This window comes from Bufo gargarizans, chromosome 6 (genome assembly GCF_014858855.1).
Source record: "Bufo gargarizans isolate SCDJY-AF-19 chromosome 6, ASM1485885v1, whole genome shotgun sequence".
Lineage (NCBI taxonomy): Eukaryota > Metazoa > Chordata > Amphibia > Anura > Bufonidae > Bufo > Bufo gargarizans.
This window is the reverse complement of record NC_058085.1, coordinates 305,131,211-305,157,320: the sequence shown is the minus strand read 5'-3', so window position 1 is coordinate 305,157,320 and position 26,110 is coordinate 305,131,211. Positions and strand designations below refer to the sequence as shown.

The window sequence follows — 26,110 nt, the reverse complement described above, 5'->3', positions numbered from 1 at the left end:
TCTCCGCGTTCATTCTATAGAATTTTACGCTGCATCTCGTCAGCGCTAATCTTACAGTGATCCCCTATGCACGGCGGGCGAAGCAGAGAATCTTGTCCTATTTACCTATCCATGTCATATTGAAATTCTAACCTAATTAAAGTGAGATGGACTTGTTTCATCTAATTGAAATTCTTGTATTATTAGCTGACACGTATCTGCGCGTCTTCCTGGCTACATAATAAAAAGTCTTGTATGGAAAGCGCACACTTTATGCATCACTGATCATATCTACTTGAATGCAGCTGATGAAATGTCAGGTTTGCTGCCGTGCCATAAATGGCAGCACATTGACGTGCCAAGGCGTCTCAGATAAATGTCATAATACAGTTTATTGTGTTTTCTCCGCCTATGCAATGGGCAAGGAGCTGGTCTGCAGCAGCCTAGCATGTTCTACTCAAAATACCAATATTTTATTTATCAGCAGCAGGAATACATTATGTACGACAAGAACAGTCTTCTTCTTAACCCTGCTTGTAGCCACTGGCAAAAAATGAGCTGTGAAGAATAGGACTAAGATTATGGCGATTTCGAGCTGTGGGGCACAACATTGCATGCCGCAGCTGCCCGCTGATGAAGCCTTGAAAACACCTGGGGGTGCAATGCCATGCAGCACCGACTGACAAGAAGTTTTTGGACAAGTCATCTCAAACTTTTGGCTCTCCACTTTTTCTTAAACTACATCTCCCTGTTACAGGGAAGAAATCTGCGTAGCTTAAAGGGGTTTACCAGGCTCTTTATATTGACCTATCCTTAGGATAGGTCATTAACCTCTTCATGACGTGGCAATTTTCCGTTTCGCATTTTCGTTTTTCGCTCCCTGCCTTCCCGAAATATTTCCATTCACATAGCCGTATGAGGACTTGTTTTTTGTGGAACAAACTGTACTTTCTAATGGCACCATTTAATATTGCATAGAATGTAGTGGTTTTGTTTTTATGGCGTTCACTATGCTGTAAAACCGACTTGTGCTCTTCATCTTCCAGGTCAGAACAATTACAGTGATACCACATATGTACCATTTTTCTTGCGTTTTAATGCTACATGCACGCGACCGTGCCGTTTTTTTGCGGTCCGCAAATTGGGGAACACCATCCATCATTATCCATTATATAGAAATGCCTATTCTTGTCCGCAAAACGGACAAGAATAGGACATGTTCTATTTTATTTGTTGCGGGGCCACGGAACGGAGCAGTGGATGCAGACAGTACACGAAGTGCTGTCCGCATCTTTTGCGACCCCATTGTAGTGAATGGGTCCACATCCGAGCCACAAAAAATGCAGCTCGGATGCGGACCAAAACAACGTTCGTGTGCATGAGGCCTAATACTAAAAATAAAAAAAGTTTAATATTTTCTTTTCACAGCCATATTCTGACCCCCATAACTTTTTTATAGTTATGTTTTTGGAGATGTGTGATTATTCATTTTTTCGTGATGATCTCATCTTTAGTTTTTGATAATACCATTTTTGGGTGTGTATGACTTTTTGATCACTTGTTATTCAATTTGGAATATAAGGTGCTAAAAAATGGCCAATCTGCCATTTTAATTTTTTCCCATTACGCCATTCACTTTATGGAATATGTTTTTTTAATTTATTTATATATATATATATATATATATATATACAGTACAGACCAAAAGTTTGGACACACCTTCTCATTTAAAGAGTTTTCTTTATTTTCATGACTATACAAATTGTAGATTCACACTGAAGGCATCAAAACTATGAATTAACACATGTGGAATTATATACATAACAAAAAAGTGTGAAACAACTGAAAATATGTCATATTCTAGGTTCTTCAAAGTAGCCACCTTTTGCTTTGATTACTGCTTTGCACACTCTTGGCATTCTCTTGATGAGCTTCAAGAGGTAGTCACCTGAAATGGTTTTCACTTCACAGGTGTGCCCTGTCAGGTTTAATAAGTGGGATTTCTTGCCTTATAAATGGGGTTGGGACCATCAGTTGCGTTGTGGAGAAGTCAGGTGGATACACAGCTGATAGTCCTACTGAATAGACTGTTAGAATTTGTATTATGGCAAGAAAAAAGCAGCTAAGTAAAAAAAAACGAGTGGCCATCATTACTTTAAGAAATGAAGGTCAGTCAGTCCGAAAAATTGGGAAAACTTTGAAAGTGTCCCCAAGTGCAGTCACAAAAACCATCAAGCGCTACAAAGAAACTGGCTCACATGCGGACTTTTGCACGATATTCTAATTTTTCGAGTTTCACCTGTACTTCCTTAAAAAAGTAAAAATATAACAAAACAGCTCACTGGATAGGTGTTGACATTGCTATACACTTTGTACAGCAGGTGGCATCATAATATCCTAGTAATAGTCATAGCTCCACGGAATTGTTGTTTTTAACAGCTTGCAAATGGGAAATATGCTTATATTTTATAATTGAAACAATAAATATGATATTTAGTGGTGGGACAACCCCTTTAAGATCTATCTTCACCTAATCAGGATCCCCTTAGTATATATGAATTGTAGAATGAATGGAGAAATACAGCATACGATAGTGCTCAAAAACTATGGTAATTCTTTCAGTGCCAATCCATTCTTATTCAACTTATACAGTCTTTAAAATTGCAAGCAAACTCTATTGCTGTGCACATAGCAAGGAAATTTCTGTGATTATGCACCTTTTATGCCACCTTTCTGTGCTCAGATGGTAATGAAGAATAGATGCACCTCATCTGTTTGCCGTCAGTCGGAGTTTTTTTCTCCATACTTAAAAATGATCTAATCCATAATACATGGAATAAATCTATTACTCGCTATTTTCTTTCCTGTTTGCTGCAAGATGAGGAAAGCATTTTGATGTCATGTAGCATATTCGATTTCCCATAATCTGCAGAGGCAAAAGAAAGAAAGAAAGTGAAATAAAGAGTTTATTGGCTTGTAGGAAGTATTGCCTTATTGGTATAAATGGTTCTTTACATTGCTGCTGTAAATGGATGCACTTACTGCAATATTTAGGTGAGACTGTTTCCAGTACTTAGATCTATCCTTAGATCAGTCAGGGTCTGACACCCCACACCCCTACCAATCAGCTGTATCAGGCAGGAACTACAGGAATCAGCCACCTCCGGCACTCCAGCTGTTCTGAAACTACAACTCCCAGAATGCTCCTCTCACTTCTATGGGAGTTACAAGAACAGCCAAGCATGTTGGGAGTTGTAGCTTCACATCAGCTGGAGTGCCAAAGGCTGCAGACCCCTGCTGTAGATGGAGCCGAAAGCACAAGTTTCTGTTCACTGCTTAGCGGCTGCGCTGGACACTGCAACACTGCTCTCTACCAAGACAGTGGGAGCAGAGCTGGAGTATGCCAGCACCGGAAACTACACAGTGAATGGAGTCTTTCATCCACTGTATAGTCACTGGTGCCAGCGGCTTGCCAAAACCGTTGATCAGTGCGTGTGCCAGTTGTCGGATGTTGATGACCTATCCCACTGATCTGATATTGATGACCTATCCTGAGAATAAGCCATCAATATCTAAGTACTAGAATACCTCTTTAAATTAAAAAGTTCTAATTTAATAGAAAAGATCTAACAGACACAAGTGTGTAATGGAGCTGTAGTCTTGGATACAGGATTGGATTTCATCAGAATAATGCAGGGCTACGTCAACCATAGGGCAAACGGTGCAACTGCACTGGGCCCATCTGAGGCAGTTACTTCCCTATTCTCCTGCTTCACTATTGGGGCACTAAGTGGGCAGCCTTATTGTGAGGGGGACACTTTGATGGCATAACTTCTGGGAGGGGGCACTAAGAGGGTGTAACTAATATGAGGGGGCACTAGGGAGTTTAACTACTGTGAGTGGGCACTATGGTGGCATAACTACTGTGTGAGGGCTCTAAGGAGGAATATCAACTGTGATAGGGCACTAAGTGCCACTGACCTACTGTGAAAGGGCACTAAAGAGACATGACTATTGTGCAGGGGCAATAAGTGGGACATAACTACTTTGAGGGAGGCATAGCTAATGTGAGGGGGCACTAAGTGGCACTTACCTACTGTGAAGAGGCACTAAAGGGACATGACAATTGTGAAGGGGCACTAAGTGGGACATAACTACTTTGAGGGAGGCATAGCAAATGTGAGGGGGCACAAAGGGGGCATAGCTACTGTGTGGCAGCACTAAAAGAGTATGCTTTCCGTGAGGGGACACTAATGGGGCATAACTACTGGGTAGTAGCATGAGCATGAAGCTAGGTCTTAATATATAATAACTGTGTGCTAAAGAAAATAATAAATCTTCAGAAATGTTTTATATATTTATTTGGATTACTTCAAATGTAACAGCAAATATACATATGTTCTTGTTTTGTTATATGTCAGTGAAAATGAAAAATAATATTAATGAGGATGATGAAGATTATGATAAAAATGCCTTGTTTTTGTTTTCTAGGGAGGATGTCCGAACAGCAAATGTTATTGCTGCGGAGGCTGTGATGTGTCTTGTCATTGACAGAGAGTAAGTGCCCTTTGACTTCATATTAAAAGGATTCTCTTCTTTGGACAATCCTTTTTTGTTAGAAGAATCCCATTCCTTAACAATAAGCGGAACTCAAAGACCCAGATTTACTAATGTATCTGTGACAAAGATCTGTCTAAAAAAGTGGAGAAGTTTTTTTCCGTCATATTTAAAAAAGGGTTGGCGCTCAACAAAGAGTGGGTGGGGCTTAATGGGAAAAGATCAGGCCTAAGATGTGCCATTTTGCGCCAACATTTTGGCTCAATTCTGGAATAAAAATCTGTCTCAAAGTAAGCCAACCAATAGTTGGTACAGAGTCAGAAAAGGGTGTTTATTCGCGCACCAGATTTACCATCCAGGCTGAGCCCATGTTATACATTTAGTGCAGGTCTAAGTGCCCGTCTAAGCCTCTGCAATCTACATGCTGAGTAAATCTGGGCCAGCCTGTATAGACCCCTAGCAATCAGCTATTATCCATCAGAAAACCTGCTAGTAAATGTTTGATGCCTCTGCAGCACCACCACTGGGGAAATTAGGTATTAAATGGTGCCCTTCGAAATGAATGCAGAACAGGGCAGGTCCTCCAAAGCAACAGATGTTCTTTCTAACCACTCTTCACTTTCGCCAAGAGACAAGTATCCTGAACAGGGGTCCCTTCTCTATTATCCCATAATTCTCTAATAGCATATATTAAAAACTAAACTTGTGAACCCCCTTAAGAAAAGAGGAACTTCATACAAACTCCATACTTCTTTCGGGCCAATGTAATAAAAAAAAAATATATATTGAACTTAGGCCCTCATTTATCAACAGGGGACAATTTGAAGTTTCTCATCAAATTTGTGTATTTGTCTAAAGGTAACAGTCAAGCAGTCCGTGAGTGAAATGGCGAGTGGCGGACAACACATGTTGAATTTATAATAGGAAAAATATCACATTCTTATCTTCAAAAGATGAGACAATGCAGTGCTCACCATAAAATCCTTTCTTCATACAGAGGCGATGGCTGCATCGCCCTGACTGTGCTTCCACAGGCCTCCACCCGTCAACTCTGTCTTGCACTTCAACGCCTAATGTATTTTATGGATTTCTGAATACAGAAAGGATGTCATGGTGAGTGCCGGATTGTTTCATCTTTTGAAGATTGGACTGTGAATTATTTGATGCAGAGCACCACTTATCCATCGCTTGCCGTCCCTGGACAAGTTCCAATAGAGTTCGAGGGTATCGCAGTGATTGGAGCAGAGGAAGGTAGTGCCGGCTTATTTACTTTATTGAAGCAAACTATCACATTCTGACTTATTTTCGACTGCCATAGTTAAGGCAGATAGGGACTGGAGAGCAGTTTTTTTAAACAGTCCCTGTGATAAATAAAGCCAAAAACCAAACCAATGTACTCCACAGCCATGAGCAGCTGGATTTCCAAAGTTGAACAGGAGCAAAAAATAACTTTGTCCTGTTGCAGACTATTGATACATTTCTCTTACAAGTAAAACAACTGAAAAATAGCAATCTACTCTAAAATAAAGATAAAATCAGTTTGATAAATCAGGGCAAAATATCTCTTACAGGAAAATAAAATAGGTGATCTAAATTTCCCCTTCAAATATTTGTGGTCCAGAATGAATGGTGACCTGTCCTTTAATTTTTATTTTCCAATTCCTTTTTTTTTTTTTTTTTTCAGGCTTCCATGCATTGTTTAAATTATAAAATTGTGCCATTAGAAACAAGTTCTATATGGCTGCGGGAACCGAGGGGTAAAAAAGTTATGGCTTTTGGAAGGCAGGGAGGAAAAAATTAAAACAAAAAAATCCAAGTAAATTTGTATAAATTCATTATATCCAAACAAATACATCAGATATATAACCCAATCGTGATGGGAAGAGAGCCCTACAGTTATCACTATAATAATAAGAATGGCAATAAAATGACAGAAGACTAATAATCACAAATATATTAGGCCATAAAACGCTTATTTATATCAGTAATAAAAGTCTGATTTTTGTGTACTCTTGTCTGCAACGTCGGAAAATTAAAATTTCCTCCTGCACATGGATTGGTAATGATCAGCAGAGGACAGAACAATTCTTACTTCAAATTATTCATCTCCTAACAAAACCATTATTTTTTATTGAAAAGACAATTTGCATTTAATCATTTCCATCTTTCTCAGGCGTTCCCCAAATATTTCAGTTTGATTGTTCTTTTCCTTTTTAGACAATCAGTTTATAGTTTTTCCTCCATGTATTAAATTGAGTGGACTGTTTTATTTAGTGTACCTGTGACTTCATGCATATTCTTACGGTATGTCACAACATCAGTGGTGGTCCACGAGTTGGGACATTTATAAAATTCACATGCGGTATGACTTGTTTAACTCATTGTAGCTCCCAATTGCATAGATTGAAGTTACAGAAACCTCCAAGCTATAGGCTAAAGGGAGATAGCACTTGGAGAAGCACTGGGGGTCCGTTTGTTTGTGGTTGGCAGTGACATACCACCAACCACGGTATTTCAGAAGTCCTGTTAGTGGAGGTACTCTTTAAGCAGTGGAAATTGAACATTGAAAAATGACTTTTCTGGGATCTGTCAGAAATCTATAGAATATGAGAGCTAAGAGTAGCTGTAGTCACCCCGTGTACCCCTATATGGTGCTCTGGGTGAACCATATTAAAGTAATGCTTCTAACAGAAAACAATATGGTCACAGTAGAGACAAATTAATACATTTTGAATTACACATAAAAAAAACTCTGTATGTCTCTGAGGAACCAAATAAATGATTCCAATTACATAGTCACAGTACATAGATGATAAGGTTGAAAAAGACTCAGGTCCTTCAAGTTCAATCCATTATTGCACCATATTGTTCCAGAGGGACCCAAAAATCCCTATGTGGCAGATACCAATTATTTTAGAGAAAAAGTTCCTTCCTGACTCGAGATATGGCAGACTAAATCTCTGGATCAGCATCCCTACTCCAGAAATCCATTGCATACAACTTGTAATATTCTTACTTTCAAGAAAGGCACCCAAGGCCCTCCTGACCTTGTACGATGAAAACCATCAAAACCTACTCTGGAAGACAGTTCCAAAGTTTCTCTGCTCATACAGTAAAGAATCCCAGTCTATGATGATCAGAAACCTTCTTTTTGTCTAGATATGAAAACTGTCCTCTTGTCATGGTTACAGTCCTGGGGACAAAAAGATTATTATAAAGATATGTATTATGATTCGAGTTGAATTTATTTGGACCCAAATCGGACAGTCAGTAAAGAGGACCTGTCACCTCTCCCGACATGTCTGCTTCAGTAAGTCCCTGAATTTACCATGTAATAACAATTCTGGAGCATTTATTTGTATGACTCTATACTGTGCCATTCCACTATGATCCCAACTTTAAGCCTATGAATTGATTGCCAGCAGCCTGTAATAAAGGTCCATGAGAATGTTACCAGTTGGAGGGGTGTGCCTGTGCAGTCTGACACTATCCAGTCAGTGCTGCCAGAGTCACACCCACAACTGGTATGACCTAGCTGGACCTTCATTAAAACTTCTAGCAATTCATTCATATACTTGTAGGAGAAATTATAGTGCAATGGCACATCATAGAGTCATAAGAATAGATGCTCCAGAATTATGGAATGCAAGTAGTTCTAAAACAGGCATTTCGGGAGAGGGGACGGGTCCTCATTAAATATGTAAACGGCCTTAGCTTCTTCAGCCTTTGTCTCTTTGGAGTTTCTATTCTCTTTGATAGTTTTCTCATCCTTCTCAGACATGGCATCATATATTCGCCATTTTAATTCCTCCTTTTCTTTCTCATCAAATTTGAAGGCACTGGGGACATTGGGGTCCTTATCAGACTCTCTATTTTCTGGCATTCTCTTTAGAGAGTCACCTAGAATATCGTTCTCCATTCGTGCAGTCTCTAGGAGAGCCATCTTACAGTAGTAGACAGCATCTGAATGCTGAGCGTCTGTCTCCTCATATTTCTTCCCCAGCAGACCACTGGCTGTTTGGAAGGCATTGACAGTAGAGAGAACATCTTTCATGACCAGGTCCTGGCTACTCACTACCATGAGGCTCTTGGATTCAGCATCCATATCAGCCGTATTTACTGGTTCAGCAGAGACATCTTCCATCTTCTCTGCCTCGGCCGGCACCGCAGCACGACTATCTCCAGACTCATTCTTAACAGGCTCTGGCTTGGACTTCTTGGCCTCTTCTCTCAGAGGACTCTCTCCTTCAGGTTTCTCATTTTCCTTTGAGCAAACATGTCATCTCAAGAAGCTCTTGCCTCTAACTCTTTGAGTTCTCATTTCTTCCACCTGCTGCTTGAGAGTACACTTAGACTTCTCCAACTCATGGATGTTCTTCTCAACGTCATTCTTTGAGCTCACGAGATCCTCCATCTCTGCTATAAGTTTCTTGTTCAGCCTCTCAAATTCATCTCGAGCCTCAAAAGCCTCTTCAAGGGCCCTAGCCAGAGAGAGGACCTTGGTCTCCTTTTCCTGAGCATCGGTCTCTACTCGGTCACGTTCTTCTGCACATCAGGCAGAGATGTGTTTTTCTCTTCAACAAGGAGCTGGTCAAACTTCCTCTGTTTCTTCTCCAGGTTAGACACAATTTGCCTTTGGTAGTACAGGTTCACCATCAGATCATCCAACTCTTGCTCTGCATGACATCTGGATTGCTCAGAAGCTGGAGAAGTTGGAGAATTTAGGCCTCTATTTGTGACTCTAGATCCTTCAGTTCATTTATCTCTTTCTGGTTCTCATCCTTTGACTCTAAAGCTTTCTCCAGTTGCTCTGTGAGGACAGCTTGTCCCTTCTCTAGCGTATCTAGGGACTGTATGGAGAGAGAGAAATCATCTATCACTGCCTGGGCATGGGTCTCAGACACTAGGCTGAAATCTCCCCACTTAACTCTCGCCTCATCAGATATAACTAGTCGCTACTAGTAACCACCTTAGTCGTCTAGTCGCTACTAGTAACCACCTTAGTTTCGCAAGACCTCGACATGGTAGCTTCCCTCTCTGAGTCGCTATCGGTCACAGCACATACGTCACATTTACCGCTCGTGTCATTATTAATCCTGACCTCTAGGGGCACCGATGAGCTAATCCCCACCTGGGACTTTTGCCTTTTCCTTATTAAACCTAGAACACTGAAGAGACTGCACATTCTCCTCTGGTATGTGTGGTACATACGCTAGCCCTGCCCCACTTTCCCGCACATTTATCACAGTGGGTTTCCTCAGCTGTGTGTGGGTTTCCTCAGCTGTGTGCCCTCAACATTTATCAGCATTTCTACATCATATACATTTTTACCAGCAGGGGGAGCTTCTTCCCCAATCACAGCCTGCAAGGGAAAAGGGGTGTTGTCATCATCATCACACATTGTACATAAATCCACACTATTATTATGCATTTCAGACAACTTTGCATATTCACTTTGCGCTGTATCGGCACCATTGTTTCCAATGGTCACTTCACTTAAAGGGATAGGTACAAGTTCTGCAGGAGTTTCATCACTGACTGCAGAAGTGTCTCCGCTACTCCACAACTTCCAAAGCAAGGGGAAATCACGGCCCAAAACGACATCATGCACGAGCATATTTGCAACCCCAAGCTTAAAAGTCCCAAGTTCCCACTAGAGTCTCACACTCAGTGAGAGCCACGGGATATTCCTTACTATCCGCATGATTGTCCCGCACATAGTCCCCAGCTACCAAGCTGGCATGTACCAGGCTCACCTGGCACCTTGCTTCCAACATCGCCTGGACTGAACAGCCATTCACCACAATGTTTCACATTTTAGGAACTGCTGCCAGCTCACTGTCACTTTATCAATAACAGAAACAGTCTTATCCATTGACGTCACAGGTTCATCAGTCCCAGGCAATGAGGGAGCTCCAGGAACATATCCCCAGAGGTCACCATCCTTCTCCTGGACACTAGGAACCTCCCGCCCTTGACTCCTAGTCACCTGACTCTTGGCCATAGGACAATCAGGTGCACACTTTTTGACTTGACGGCATCTCTAGCAGCACTCTCTCTGCTGCGGGACAGCATGCACGCAGTTGTAGTTGGTTGCTCCCGGCAACAGCCTTATGGCACCTCCGCACTTCCTCTCTAGGACTCTGTACACACTGGCCTTAAACACTTGAACTCTTGAGAGCCGCACCACACCTGTTGCCACATCACTTGCCTTTGGCTAGCCTTCAGATTGGCTCACATCAGCTGTTTGGTTAAATTCTCCATCCACCCAATAGCAGGAGACAGTCCTCTAGCAACACAGCAAAAACTCCACACAGCAATTCAGCAGCAGTCAGCAGCACCTGCTCTTTCTGCCTCGTCGTTGCTCCTAGCAACACTGTATTTTTCACCTTCCGTTGCCTCTAGTAACACTTTGTGCCCTTTTAACATGGACACTGCCCAGCAATTCCGCAGCCTTCAGCATGGACAACACTTGCTGGTGCACGCATTCTCTACCAATTGTAAGGGATCGTCTCTTTTCAGGGGGTCACACTCACAGATATCTCGCCAGACAATGGATTTTCATGTCCAAACTGTGCATTTATTTTGGCACTCTTCTCATACAGGATAGTCCAGTTATACATCACTGGGTGGGGTGAGGTTCCCGCACCGCCAACACTTAAAACACAAATAAACTCCTGATCGTCTAGGCACTACTGAAACAAAATAAGTCCCTACCTCACTTGTAGAGCTCAGTTCACATATGAACATCATATGCAGCTTCCCTCAGCCAATATCAATTCATCAGCCTCCAGGCTGTGGCAATTCCAGTACTTTTTGGGGGGATTGTGGTCCAGTAGTCCTCCCGACTCTGACCTAGTGACCCTCTTTCTGCAGGCATCACTGCGTCCCCCAAACTTCAGGCTATACCCTACCTAGCCTTGTGGCCCCTCAGCCTTGCTAGCTGAGACCACAGACCCAGAGCCTCAGCAGGACTCTGCTTCACCAACACTCTTTCTCTTTCTCCAGACTGACAGCCTGGGACAGTTTTTTTTTTCCAGATGACACCTGGAGATCCCTCAGCCTTAGGGCTCATGCCCACGAACGTAAGGGCTCCGTGCCTGTGCTGCGGACCGCAAATTGGACCTATTCACTTGAATAGGGCCCGCGATCCGCATACGATGGTCAGCACCACAAAAAAGTAGTGCGTGCGCTACTTTTTTGTGGGGTGGAGGCATGGCCAGAACCAGAAACACTATGGAAGCACTCTGTAGTGCCTTCGTGGGGTTCCGATCCGTGCCTCCGTTTCGCATCAAGTGAATGGGTCCGCGATCTGTGATGCGGAATGCACACGGCCGGTGCCCGTGTATTGCAATACGGCTACTGGGGGGCACACGGTCGTGTGCATGAGCCCTTAGGAGAAAACAGGCCCTGGAATGGGGTGGCTTGGGGAGGTCCCACAACCAAGCCTACCTTCCCCAGTCCAATAAATCCTGCCCATGAACTACTAAAGAAAAATAGCTTCAGAAACTATGTTTGCTGAAGCCAGTACCATCCTGGATCTTATTTACCTCACCCAGTTGAGGAACCTGGGTGAGATATACACCCCTTCCGGGACTTTCTCACATATTTTACTGTTCACATCACCACAATATATACACACACACTATTGATGAGAGAATCGACTTTGAATGAAACATCCGAAGTCGATTTGCATAAGCTCTGGACAGTATTAGAATGTACTGGCTCAGACAAGCCGAAGTTATTACGTCATAAAGTCTCGCGAAGCTTCGTGCCATAACTTCATAAATTAATTTGTACTCTAAAAAAACATTTCCCGAACTCGGGTCCAGTTCCAAAGTACCAATAACATACTTCAGACCATACTCGACGCAGAGAAATGAATTGGAAATGACTGTAGTATAAATGCACATGCAAACATTTCCATCCGTTTCGGGTCCTAATGAGAAAAATGAATAATTAAGTGAATATGTCAACATTTCAGCAGCTGGTTTTGGCCTGGACAAATGCCTTGTTTCCTAGGCCTCTCGCACGGACATTAATAGGCTGGAGAGACATTGTCTAAAATATTCAGGATGGATGAAATGTTATTACATTGTCTGCAGACCACACTGAGATAAAAGGCATGCACAAGATCCTAAAGCTCTCGGCATACCGTATGCCCAAATGTCTTGTTTATGCGCCGTTGTAGCAATCTGCAGGTCGGCTTGCTAACTATGCTTTGTGTTTTTTGCAGCTCTTTCAAGCATTTGATTGGAGGTTTGGATGATGTGTCTAACAAGGCTTATGAAGATGCAGAGGCTAAGGCAAAGTAAGTGTTATGTTGTCTGTGATGCTTGGGTTTCAGCTACAAATAAGAGCACAAAGAATGAGAAGAGTAATTGGGAAATACATTCTTTATATCCGCAGTCTGCTCAACGTCCTAAAAATGGTCATTATTCTTGCTTCTGTTCAAGGCCCCACGCACATGACTGTATCCATGTGCTGTCTGCATTGTTTTCATTGGGTCCATGGTCCACATTTTGCGGAATAGACATACGGATGCAGAAAACATCTGTTCTATTAAAAGACAGAACATGCCGAATACTTGTCCACAAAATGCGGACTGCGGACCAATTGAAGTATATGACGCTGCCCAAAAAATGCGGATGCAACACAGACCACATCTGTATTTTGCGGACCCAAACGGATACGGTGGTGTGCATGGAGTCCAAGTCGCATGCATAGATATTAGCAGGCGGTGTTATTACATTCATTTATACATACTTACCAATATTTTAAAGGGGTTCTGCAGTTTGGTTAAACTGATGATCTATCCTCTAGATAGATCATCAGCATCTGTTCGGCGTGTTTCCTTCACCCAGGATCCCCGCCGATCACATGTTTGAGAAGGCAGTGGCGTTCCAGGAGCACGGCGGCCTTCCCACTGTTTACCGCAGGCCCAGTGACGTCACGACTAGTATCAACTGGCCTGGGCGGGGCTAAGCTCTGTTCACTTGAATGGAGCTTAGCCCCGCCCAGGCCAGTTGATACTAGTCGTGATGTCACTAGGCCTGCGGTAAACAGTGGGAAGGCCGCCGTGCTCCTGGAACGCCACTGCCTTCTCAAACAGCTGATCGGCGGGGATCCCGGGTGTCGGACACCCGCCGATCAGATGCTGATGATCTATCTAGAGGATAGATCATCAGTTTAACCAAACTGCAGAACCCCTTTAAAATATTGGTAAGTATGTATAAATGTGTGCCCTCAACATTTATCAGCATTTCTACGCTCCTGGAGCGCCGCGGCCTTCTCAAACAGCTGATCGGAGGGGGTCCCGGGTGTCGGACACCCGCCGATCAGATGCTGATGATCTATCCAGAGGATAGATCATCAGTTTAAACAAACTGCAGAACCCCTTTAATCACAAAAATCTGGTTGTTTAAGCCCCACCCAGGGACCTCCCAGAAACGCACCACCCCATTTGTGGCCCAGTTCACAAGGTAATGCCCTGGAAAAGTCAGGATCAGGTCTATTGTCAAGCATCATTTATATAGCGCCAGCATCACGTATATTGGTCTCTGCCCCACACAAGGACCACACCATTTCTTTTGTGCCCTGGTTCACAGGATTGTCTTGGAAAAATCGGGACTGTTGCCAAATATGATTTATATAGTAAATAGTGTTTAGAGAGGGCTCACTTCCTGGACAATGATAGGGGTGGGTGCACCTACAAAGAAGATTACACCCAATCTTCGGAAAATAATGTATATATGAACGAGTAGTAGGGCACACCTACACTTGGACACACATAGGAGATTTAGTAAATACAATTTATTCAAACAAACACTGTGTGCAATAACACATATGTATAATAACACATAAAATGTAATTAAACAAATATTTGCATGCTATAAATTCTCATAAAAATAAATAAAATCTATAAAAATGTTCACTGAATCACACACTTGAATGTAGTCCTGAAAAAAGGGAGCCTGATGTAGACAGAGAAGGATGGAGCCTTCCAACTATGTTTCTCTGTGAAATGATGCTTGTATAGCAAGTCAGAAATACTCAGCTCTTTAAAATAGTTCGTAGTATTCAGGAAATACAAGGCAAAGTTCACAGGGGTAAGTGGTCTTGTCACTTATATTCCTTTTGTTTGGTTTTGGTGTCCCAAAGCTCACTTTATATATGCACTAGTTCAGCAATAGTTTTTTACTCACGGTTGAGCCGGCTGTATTGCGGTTAGCGTGGCGTCCCACGTATGTTCCGCTTGCAGGCAGTGATGTAGCTTCCAGGGTATGGATCCAGGGATCTTCGGTCATCAATTGCAGGAGTGCTGTAGTTAGGAATTTGTAGGTGGGGATTCCTACCAGGTGCTCTAATTAAGCAGCAGACTGGTTTTTACTGCAGCCATCAGTCTTAGATTTTCTCCTGCCAATTTTGTTAGATACCGATCCCTTTCCTTATAGTTGGTATAAAGCGCTTCAATACTCCGGTTATATATTCAGTTTCATGGGATCCTCTTTTGGTAAAAGAGGATCCCATGAAACTGAATATATAACCGGAGTCTTATATATAGTAAGGTAGAATCACCCGTCTGGCGATGCACAGGTAAGCCCTTACCTGTGCCAGGAGTCGGTCTGAAATAAAATGCAGTCATCGGGACAGGAAGTTCCGAGAACAGCCGCCGGGGGCCTTCATCAGGCTGTTCTTGGAACTGCCTGCTCCCAGTGACTGCATTTTATTTCAGACCGGCTCCCAGCACAGGCACAGGTAAGGGAATCGCTAGGTGAGTCTATCTTATTAAAGATGGAAGCCCATACTGGCACTGGGATGGGTGAGATGGGGCCTGGGATGGATCGATCGCTAGGATATGCCCCCATTTTCTGATATGGACCCGCACCTATATCGAGAACTGAGCGGGGAGCGCTGTGGCTGGAGAACCCCTCCAAAGCGCTAATCCCCGCCTCTCCCCATTCATTTCTATGGGGCAGATGGCAATAGCCGAGCCAGCACTCGGCAATTTTCGGCGGCCCCAAAGAAATGAATGTAGGGTGGCTGAGCATGCACAGTGGGTTCTCCTTCACTTTCGGGGCTCCATTCTCGATATAGGTGCGGGTCCCAGATGTGGGACACGCACCTATAAGACAATGTGGGCATATCCTAGCGATATGCCCCCACTATGTGAGATGAGAAAACCCCTTTAGAGGGCATCTGTCAGCAGATTTGTACTTATGACACTGGCTGACCTGTTGCATGGGCGCTTGGCAGCTGACGGCATCTGTGTTGGTCCCATGTTCATATGTGCTCCGCTCTCTCTGCAACTGTTACACCCGCTGCACTTTGATTGACACTGTCAAAGTAAGTGTGAGTCTCTTCATTGTAGCTTATGTGAGTTGCTGATACAACTGAATGTTTCGCTACTCCCATAAGCTGCAATGAATATATCTGATTGCACGCATGGCAACTTCTCCACGTCGCCTACTCCTTTCTGTAGTGCCATACAGGGTTCAGAGGACCCTCATTCTGTCAATATATGTGGGTCCTATAAAGGGGGCACACAGTGCATTATTAGTACTTAACTGTCAGCCACCAGAAACAAGCATTTATGTCTGTGACCAAATGGTAAGGGCTAGATAGAATGGGATCACAAGCTGCATGTGACCTCCAGCCATCTCTGTCCTATGTAGTAACAGTCCTTCTCTGTCCTATGTCGTAACAGTCTTCCTCTGTCTTATGTAGTAACAGTGCTCCTCTGTCCTATGTAGTAACAATCCTCCTCTGTCCTATGTAATAACCGCTCTCTTCTGTCCTATGTAGTAACAATACTCTTCGGTCCTATGTAAGAACAGTCCCCTCTGTCCTATGTACTAACAGTCCACCTCTGTCCTATGTAGTAACAGTCCTCCTCTGTCCTATGTAGTAACAGTCCTCCTCTGTCCTATGTAGTAACAGTCCACCTCTGTCCTATGTAGTAACAGTCCACCTCTGTCCTATGTAGTAACAGTCCACCTCTGTCCTATGTAGTAACAGTCCACCTCTGTCCTATGTAGTAACAGTCCTCCTCTGCTCTATGTAGTAACAGTCCTCCTCTGTCCTATGTAGTAACAGTCCTCCTCTGCCCAATGTAGTACCAGTCCTCCTCTGCCCAATGTAGTACCAGTCCTCCTCTGTCCTATGTAGTAACAGTCCACCTCTGTCCCATGAAGTAACAGTCCTCCTCTGTCCTATGTAGTAACAGTCCTCCTCTGTCCTATGTAGTAACAGTCCACCTCTGTCCTATGTAGTAACAGTCCACCTCTGTCCTATGTAGTAACAGTCCACCTCTGTCCTATGTAGTAACAGTCCACCTCTGTCCTATGTAGTAACAGTCCACCTCTGTCCTATGTAGTAACAGTCCACCTCTGTCCTATGTAGTAACAGTCCACCTCTGTCCTATGTAGTAACAGTCCTCCTCTGTCCTATGTAGTAACAGTCCACCTCTGTCCTATGTAGTAACAGTCCACCTCTGTCCTATGTAGTAACAGTCCACCTCTGTCCTATGTAGTAACAGTCCACCTCTGTCCTATGTAGTAACAGTCCTCCTCTGCCCTATGTAGTAACAGTCCTCCTCTGTCCTATGTAGTAACAGTCCTCCTCTGCCCAATGTAGTACCAGTCCTCCTCTGCCCAATGTAGTACCAGTCCTCCTCTGTCCTATGTAGTAACAGTCCACCTCTGTCCCATGAAGTAACAGTCCTCCTCTGTCCTATGTAGTAACAGTCCTCCTCTGTCCTATGTAGTAACAGTCCACCTCTGTCCTATGTAGTAACAGTCCACCTCTGTCCTATGTAGTAACAGTCCACCTCTGTCCTATGTAGTAACAGTCCACCTCTGTCCTATGTAGTAACAGTCCACCTCTGTCCTATGTAGTAACAGTCCACCTCTGTCCTATGTAGTAACAGTCCACCTCTGTCCTATGTAGTAACAGTCCACCTCTGTCCTATGTAGAAACACTCCTCCTCTGTCCTATGTAGTAACAGTCCTCCTCTGTCCTATGTAGTAACAGTCCACCTCTGTCCTATGTAGTAACAGTCCACCTCTGTCCTATGTAGTAACAGTCCACCTCTGTCCTATGTAGTAACAGTCCACCTCTGTCCTATGTAGTAACAGTCCACCTCTGTCCTATGTAGTAACAGTCCACCTCTGTCCTATGTAGTAACAGTCCACCTCTGCCCTATGTAGTAACAGTCCTCCTCTGCCCAATGTAGTACCAGTCTTCCTCTGCCCAATATAGTAACAGTCCTCCTCTGTCCTATGTAGTAACAGTCCACCTCTGTCCCATGAAGTAACAGTCCTCCTCTGTCCTATGTAGTAACAGTCCTCCTCTGTCCTATGTAGTCACAGTCCTCCTCTGTCCTATGTAGTCACAGTCCACCTCTGTCCTATGTAGTCACAGTCTTCCTCTGTCCTATGTAGTAACAGTCATCCTCTGTCCTATGTAGTAACAGTCATCCTCTGTCCTATGTAGTAACAGTCCTCCTCTGTCCTATGTAGTAACAGTCCACCTCTGTCCTATGTAGTAACAGTCCACCTCTGTCCTATGTAGTAACAGTCCTCCTCTGTCCTATGTAGTAACAGTCCACCTCTGTCCTATGTAGTAACAGTCCTCCTCTGTCCTATGTAGTCACAGTCCACCTCTGTCCTATGTAGTCACAGTCCACCTCTGTACTATGTAGTCACAGTCCACCTCTGTCCTATGTAGTAACAGTCCACCTCTGTCCTATGTAGTAACAGTCCACCTCTGTCCTATGTAGTAACAGTCCTCCTCTGTCCTATGTAGTAACAGTCCTCCTCTGCCCAATGTAGTACCAGTCCTCCTCTGCCCAATGTAGTACCAGTCCTCCTCTGTCCTATGTAGTAACAGTCCTCCTCTGTCCTATGTAGTAACAGTCCTCCTCTGTCCTATGTAGTAACAGTCCACCTCTGTCCTATGTAGTAACAGTCCTCCTCTGTCCTATGTAGTCACAGTCCACCTCTGTCCTATGTAGTCACAGTCCACCTCTGTACTATGTAGTCACAGTCCACCTCTGTCCTATGTAGTCACAGTCCTCCTCTGTCCTATGTAGTCACAGTCCACCTCTGTCCTATGTAGTCACAGTCTTCCTCTGTCCTATGTAGTAACAGTCATCCTCTGTCCTATGTAGTAACAGTCATCCTCTGTCCTATGTAGTAACAGTCCTCCTCTGTCCTATGTAGTAACAGTCCACCTCTGTCCTATGTAGTAACAGTCCACCTCTGTCCTATGTAGTAACAGTCCTCCTCTGTCCTATGTAGTAACAGTCCACCTCTGTCCTATGTAGTAACAGTCCTCCTCTGTCCTATGTAGTCACAGTCCACCTCTGTCCTATGTAGTCACAGTCCACCTCTGTACTATGTAGTCACAGTCCTCCTCTGTCCATATAACATTCTTCCTGTGTGAAATGGAATGCTTTGTCTATATTATGCGCCATGTTCCATTGTAGAGTGCTAAATTGACGTGGACAGATATTATGGGGTTAGAAATCTATTAAAGTCTCCATAACAACTGTTGTTTAAATGAAAAATATGTTCTCTATTGTGGCAGGAATTTGCAGCGTCTTTGAATTAACTTTCGAAGCACTTTCTATTATGTTATCTCACTATATCACTTATTCTGCTCTCTTAGTTTTCATCCTAAGTACTTAAAGCACTTAGTTGTAATTGTGCTGTGTAGATGCATACACCCCGCTAGGCTCATCAACTCAGAGAAAGTCATAATTGGAAAGTGATCTGTAAAAGATGCTTTAATTAGGCCTCATGCACACGACTGTGGTTTGGTTCCGCATCCGAGCCACAGTTTTTGGGGCTTGGATGTGGACCCATTCACTTCAATGGGGCCGCAAAAGATGCGGACAGCACTCCGTGTGCTGTCCGCATCGGTCGCTCCGTTCCGTGGTCCGCAAAAAAAATATAACCTATCCTATTCTTATCCCTTTTGAGGACAAGAATAGGCAGTTATATCAATGGCTGTCCGTGCTGTTCCGCAAATTGCAGAATGCACACGGACGCCATCTGTGTTTTGCAGATCCGCAATTTGCAGACTGCGGTCGTGTGCATGAGGCCTAAGTGTGTCAGTATTCACTGAACTGCAAGGAAACTGAAGTAAGGTGGAACTAAAGAGGTGACATGAAGTAAGTTATCAGAGGTTCTGGGCCATATTTTGACTAATACCCAATATTCAATATTCAACACATTAGCAACTTTTCCTAACCACTTCTTGATGCAGCGATTTTCCGTTTTAGTTTTTTGTCCCTTGCCTTTCCAGAGCCATAACTTTTTTATTTTTCCCTTTCATATAGCCGCATGAGGGCTTGTTTTTTGCAGGCCAAGTTGTACTTTCTAATTCCACTATTTAATAGGGCATACAATGTAGTGGGAAGCAGGAACAAAATTCCAAATGGGGTGGAATTTGAAAAAAAACAACACAATTCTGCCAGGTTTACGTTTTTTTTTTCTTTACGGCGTTTAGTATGCAGTAAAAATGACTTGTGCTTTTCATTCTCCAGGTCAGTACGATTACGACAATAGAATATATGTATATTTTTTCTTGCGTTTTAATACTGAAAAAAATAAAAACTATTGAAATAAATAGTTTCATCGCCATATTCTGACCCCCATAACTTATAGTTATGTCCCAAGAGATGTGTGAAGGTTCAGTTTTTTCAAGGACAATCTGTAGTTTTTGCTAATACTATTGTGGGGTGTGTGTGACTTTATGATCACTATTTATTCAATTTTTTTTGGAGGTAAAGTGATGAAAAAACGGCGAATCAGCCATTTTTCTTTTCCGTTATGCCATTCGCCATGTGGCATAAAACATTTTAAAGATTTTAATAGTATGGGCGTTTTTTGCATGTGGCAATGCCCATGATGTTGATTTTTTAAAATTAAGTATCTTTATTTTTATTTTGGGGAAAGCGGGGTAATTGAATTTTTATTTATTTTTTATGTTTTTCAAAACCTTTTTTACTTTTTTTTTGTACTTTTTATTAGGTCCTCAAGTCGAGCAGAATATGCAGTCATCAGCTAGCAATTTGTATAGGGTAATGGAACTTTCTCTGTTTTCTTATACTGAAATAGGTACATTACACTTCAGTGCTACCACCTGCTGGCCTGAATTGTAATTTACAAGGAATGAGCCTGAAAGCCTAATTCAGGCTCATTACTTTGAATGCATGCCTTCCCCAATCTCCACCAGGGGGAGGCGTTCCAGACCGTGAAGTGTGCGCTTCCGAGTTTCTGGCTTCTCAGATGCCATGGTCACATTTGACCATGGCATCTGAGAGACTAAATATCTGTGATTGGCATTGCAGCGACTGGGTCCGCAGGGGCAACACGTGAGGCACGGTGGGCCGATGGGGATAGCAGTTAATTAACTCACGGTTAGCGGAGCCTCCCTGGGCTAGCGTGCAGTGATGGGGAGGACAGCACGAGTTCCTCCGGGGCACTCTCTGTTTGTCTAGGAAATCCCGCCAGATGGTGTTTGATTTGCCCTGAGTGGAATGGGTTTTTGTTAAGGTGCCTTGGTGGCAGGCTCCTTGGTGTTCGTGAAGCCAAAGAAAATTAATGAACTGAGACCTTGTGTGAAGTTCAACAGCAGCTTTACTTAAATAAACGTTCCTCCAACATTTTACAGACTTTATTTTGGTTCCAGCAGGCGTTAGCATTAACTTTGGCAGGCAAACAAACTCAACCCTGCTACGTCTGTTGCTCTCTGGCTCTGCTGTGCTGACAGGCTCAAATAGAATCTTGGCTTTCTGCTTTAGGCTGCAACTTCTCTCTCTGTAGTCTGACTCTAGATTAATCCTGGCTGATGAGGCTCCAAGCTGTGGCCTCCATATCCAGCAGAGCTGACGGTGCTCTAGCTGGCTTAGGCAAGGCACGTCCAGCGGGGATGTGGACCCGCTTCCTCCTTTGGCAGGGGGTGACTCTCAACTCTCTCTAACTAACTATTCTCCTCCTCTTCTTAGAGAGGGAGTTTAGAATGGAAAGAAGGGTTCCATCCTCTGCAAAGTAGCACTGCCATGTTTGCTGCCACCTCTGGTGAACCAGGCACATTACATCTGAACATAACGTTTACTTAATCACTTGTCTCAGAGTCATCAGTACAGTTCATTTATATGGTAACGATGATAATCCTAGTAACAGGCTTGACAATGGGTTTCTTAAGATTGTCCTTTACTAGGCTGGAAAGGTCCTTTCTTATATCAGTCTACATTAGGTCCACACTCTAGCTCTCAGGTATTGGATATAATAATTTCTTAATCAGCAATCCCCAGGGCGGTCTCCCTATCTGCAGGCAAAAACCTCTGCTCCGTTATTTGTACAGGATGCTTTCATATACTCTGATCCACAATGTCCATAGAGGCATGTGGTAATAGACAACTTTGCGCTTGGTTGTCCGACTGTGTCCAGGTACTTTACGGCTTCTCCCGGTCACTGGTGCTGTGGAGTCCATAAACTAATGCTGCTTCTACCTCCACTAGACTTGCTCTATATCCATACATTGACTCTTTGGTCTGTGCTAGGTAGCTGTAAGGAATTTGTCCACACTCCCTCAGCTTGATCACGGCCAAGGGGCTAAAGTGGAAGCTACATATTTTCCTTGTGCTGTTTCACTCCTCCATTAACTTCCTACCTTCTCCTTTACTGTTCTACACTGCATTAGCACACCCTCAGTTTTATATATATATATATATATATATATATCCATAACAAAAGGTCAGGCAGCACTCCTTAGTATGCAGCTGAAGCTGTAGCGGTGCCCGCAGTGATCCCTCGATCCAGGACCAGCAAAATAACACAGAAAAAAACTGCGGCACTCCTTGAAGTAGAAAAATGTGCAATTTATTCACACATGTCAGCAGAGACAACGTTTCGGTTCTCTCCCAGAACCTTTTTCAAGTCAAGTGACTTGAAAAAGGTTCTGGGAGAGAACCGAAACGTTGTCTCTGCTGACATGTGTGAATAAATTGCACATTTTTCTACTTCAAGGAGTGCCGCAGTTTTTTTCTGTGTTATATATATATATATATATATGAGAGAGAGAGAAAGTCCAGCAGGAGCACCAACCAGGATATGGGTGCAAAGTCCATGTGGGGTAACGGCACGGGAGGAAGGCTCTTGTGAGCCGAAACGTCGCAAGTTTGCCACATTATGGGTGAACAAAATCCTTTATTTCACCACTACTTCGGAGTGCAGTCCCACTTCTTTTGTCTATATATATATATATATATATATATATATACATACAGTACAGACCAAAAGTTTGGACACACCTTCTCATTCAAAGAGTTTTCTTTATTTTCATGACTATGAAAATTGTAAATTCACACTGAAGGCATCAAAACTATGAATTAACACATGTGGAATTATATACATAACAAAAAAGTGTAAAACAACTGAAAATATGTCATATTCTAGGTTCTTCAAAGTAGCCACCTTTTGCTTTGATTACTGCTTTGCACACTCTTGGCATTCTCTTGATGAGCTTCAAGCGGTAGTCACCTGAAATGGTCTTCCAACAGTCTTGAAGGAGTTCCCAGAGATGCTTAGCACTTGTTGGCCCTTTTGCCTTCACTCTGCGGTCCAGCTCACCCCAAACCATCTCAATTGGGTTCAGGTCCGGTGACTGTGGAAGCCAGGTCATCTGGCACAGCACCCCATCACTCTCCTTCATGGTCAAATAGCCCTTACACAGCCTGGAGGTGTGTTTGGGGCCATTGTCCTGTTGAAAAATAAATGATGGTCCAACTAAATGCAAACCGGATGGAATAGCATGCCGCTGCAAGATGCTGTGGTAGCCATGCTGGTTCAGTATGCCTTCAATTTTTCAACAGTGTCACCAGCAAAGCACCCCCACACCATCACACCTCCTCCTCCATGCTTCACGTTGGGAACCCGGCATGTAGAGTCCATCCGTTCACCTTTTCTGCGTCGCACAAAGACACGGTGGTTGGAACCAAAGATCTCAAATTTGGATTTATCAGACCAAAGCACAGATTTCCACTGGTCTAATGTCCATTCCTTGTGTTCTTTAGCCCAAACAAGTCTCTTCTGCTTGTTGCCTGTCCTTAGCAGTGGTTCCCTAGCAGATATTCTACCATGAAGACCTGATTCACACAGTCTCCTCTTAACAGTTGTTCTGCTGCTAGAACTCTGTGTGGCATTGACCTGGTCTCTAATCTGAGCTGCTGTTAACCTGCGATTTCTGAGGCTGGTGACTCGGATGAACTTATCCTCCACAGCAGAGGTGACTCTTGGTCTTTCTTTCCTGGGGCGGTCCGCATGTGAGCCAGTTTCTTTGTAGCGCTTGATGGTTTTTGTGACTGCACTTCGGACTGACTGACATTTATTTCTTAAAGTAATGATGGCCACTAGTTTTTCTTTACTTAGCTGATTTTTTATTGCCATAATGCAAATTCTAACAGTCTATTCAGTATGACTTCTCCACAACGCAATTGATGGTCCCAACCCCATTTATAAGGCAAGAAATCCCACTTATTAAACCTGACAGGGCACACCTGTGAAGTGAAAACCATTTCAGGTGACTACCTCTTGAAGCTCATCAAGAGAATGCCAAGAGTGTGCAAAGCAGTAATCAAAGCAAAAGGTGGCTACTTTGAAGAACCTAGAATATGACATATTTTCAGTTGTTTCACACTTTTTTGTTATGTATATAATTCCACATGTGTTAATTCATAGTTTTGATGCCTTCAGTGTGAATCTACAGTGTTGATAGTCATGAAAATAAAGAAAACTCTTTGAATGAGAAGGTGTGTCCAAACTTTTAGTCTGTACTGTATATATAGTGCCAGCACCACCTAGGGGGGAATAGATGAAATAGCTTTAAAACAGCCTGCTATGAGGAATTACAGCTTGATATATCAATACATTTGGTATTCATATGCTCAAAGTTATACAGGGGCCCACGACCATCACTGAGTGGGACACTGCAGTATTACCGCCAGTCGTGGACATTAGCCACAGATGTCTGCTGTATGAAACAGCCGCTAGCTATGGCACTCGCTCCGCTCGAACTTTTATAGAAGCAGCATAAGGTGGGTAGTACTAGTTGCAGCATATACCTTCCCTTTTAGGAAAATGCAATATTGAGGGTGTTCATAGCAGGAAGGTATAAGAATGTTTATACAATGTATTTCAATGTGCCGCTGACCCTTACATTTTTGACGTGGATTTGCAATTTAGACTGCTGTGGATTTGCACAAAGATTAGCCCCATTTTCAATTAACTGGGCTAATCCTAGTTTTAAAGAGGACCTTTCACCTGGAAAAACATTGTGAACTAAGCATCATTACATATCCCAGGCTGTGAGCTCTGCGCTGCGATTGGCTACAGCCTAGGAGGAGGAGACGCCCAGCAGAACAAGGGCAGACTCCGCCTACTATAACCAAGTCCCCTAAGTCTCTGCCTACTATAACCAAGTGAGCGAAGATACCGGAGGACATTGCGGCCGAACGGAGCAGCGCCCAGGGATAATAGTAAGTGCAGTGAGATCCCTGGGCACTGCTATATATGTAATGATAATTAGTTTGCAATGTTTTTCCAGGTGAAAGGTCCTCTTTAAGGGTACAGCCACACTGTCACGTTTCTGCATGAAGTTTTGGAAGCCAAAATCAGGAGTGGATCATAAAAGGGGAGAAAGTATAAAGGACACATATGACTTCTCTCCTTTTTTTAATTCACTCCTGGTTTTGGCTTGCAAAACATCGTCAAAAATCCTAAACGTGTGGCCATAACCTTAAAGGGTTTCTACCACTTGAATATCACATATTTGGTGTTCAGACACTAGCGATCCGCTAGTGTCTGTTCTTGCCTACAAGCTAATTATCACATTAATCCGGCCTGCCGATACCTCAAAAAAAGCACTTTTATCTTTATGCAAATGAGCCTCTAGGTGCTATGCAGGCGTTTTTCATAGCACCTAGAGGCTCCGTCTACCTTGCAGTTTGCCGCCCTGCGCCTCGCTCCAGCACGCCCATCTCTGCCTGTAATCGATCCTCCCCCTGCTTCAGCCTTCCGAAATCTCGCGCCTGCGCCGTCCGTCGCGGCATTCGGCGCAGGCGCAGTCCATGTCTGATCGCTCCGTGCTCAGACATTTCCACTGCGCCTGCGCCGATGTCATCGGCGCAGGCGCAGTGGAAATGTCTGAGCACGGAGCGGTCAGACATTGACTGCGCCTGCGCCGAATGCCTCCGAATGCCGCGACGGACGGCGCAGGCGCGAGATTTCGGAAGGCTGAAGCAGGGGGAGGATCGATTACAGGCAGAGATGGGCGTGCTGGAGCGAGGCGCAGGGCGGCAAACTGCAAGGTAGACGGAGCCTCTAGGTGCTATGAAAAACGCCTGCATAGCACCTAGAGGCTCATTTGCATAAAGATAAAAGTGCTTTTTTTGAGGTATCGGCAGGCCGGATTAATGTGATAATTAGCTTGTAGGCAAGAACAGACACTAGCGGATCGCTAGTGTCTGAACACCAAATATGTGATATTCAAGTGGTAGAAACCCTTT

The 26,110-nt window shown here is 43.6% G+C and overlaps 1 protein-coding gene across 3 annotated transcripts in view; it reads left to right on the top strand.

The window, feature by feature from the left end:
- The window catches only part of PRKG1 (protein kinase cGMP-dependent 1), a 1,133,286-nt gene that overhangs the window by 1,051,659 nt on the left and 55,517 nt on the right, over nt 1-26,110 (top strand). For all 3 annotated transcript variants that reach the window (XM_044296555.1, XM_044296554.1, XM_044296556.1), the window contains exons 8-9: nt 4,471-4,536; nt 12,773-12,847. In XM_044296555.1, coding sequence (XP_044152490.1) covers nt 4,471-4,536; nt 12,773-12,847 — 141 coding nt within the window. The remainder of the gene's footprint in view (nt 1-4,470; nt 4,537-12,772; nt 12,848-26,110) is intronic.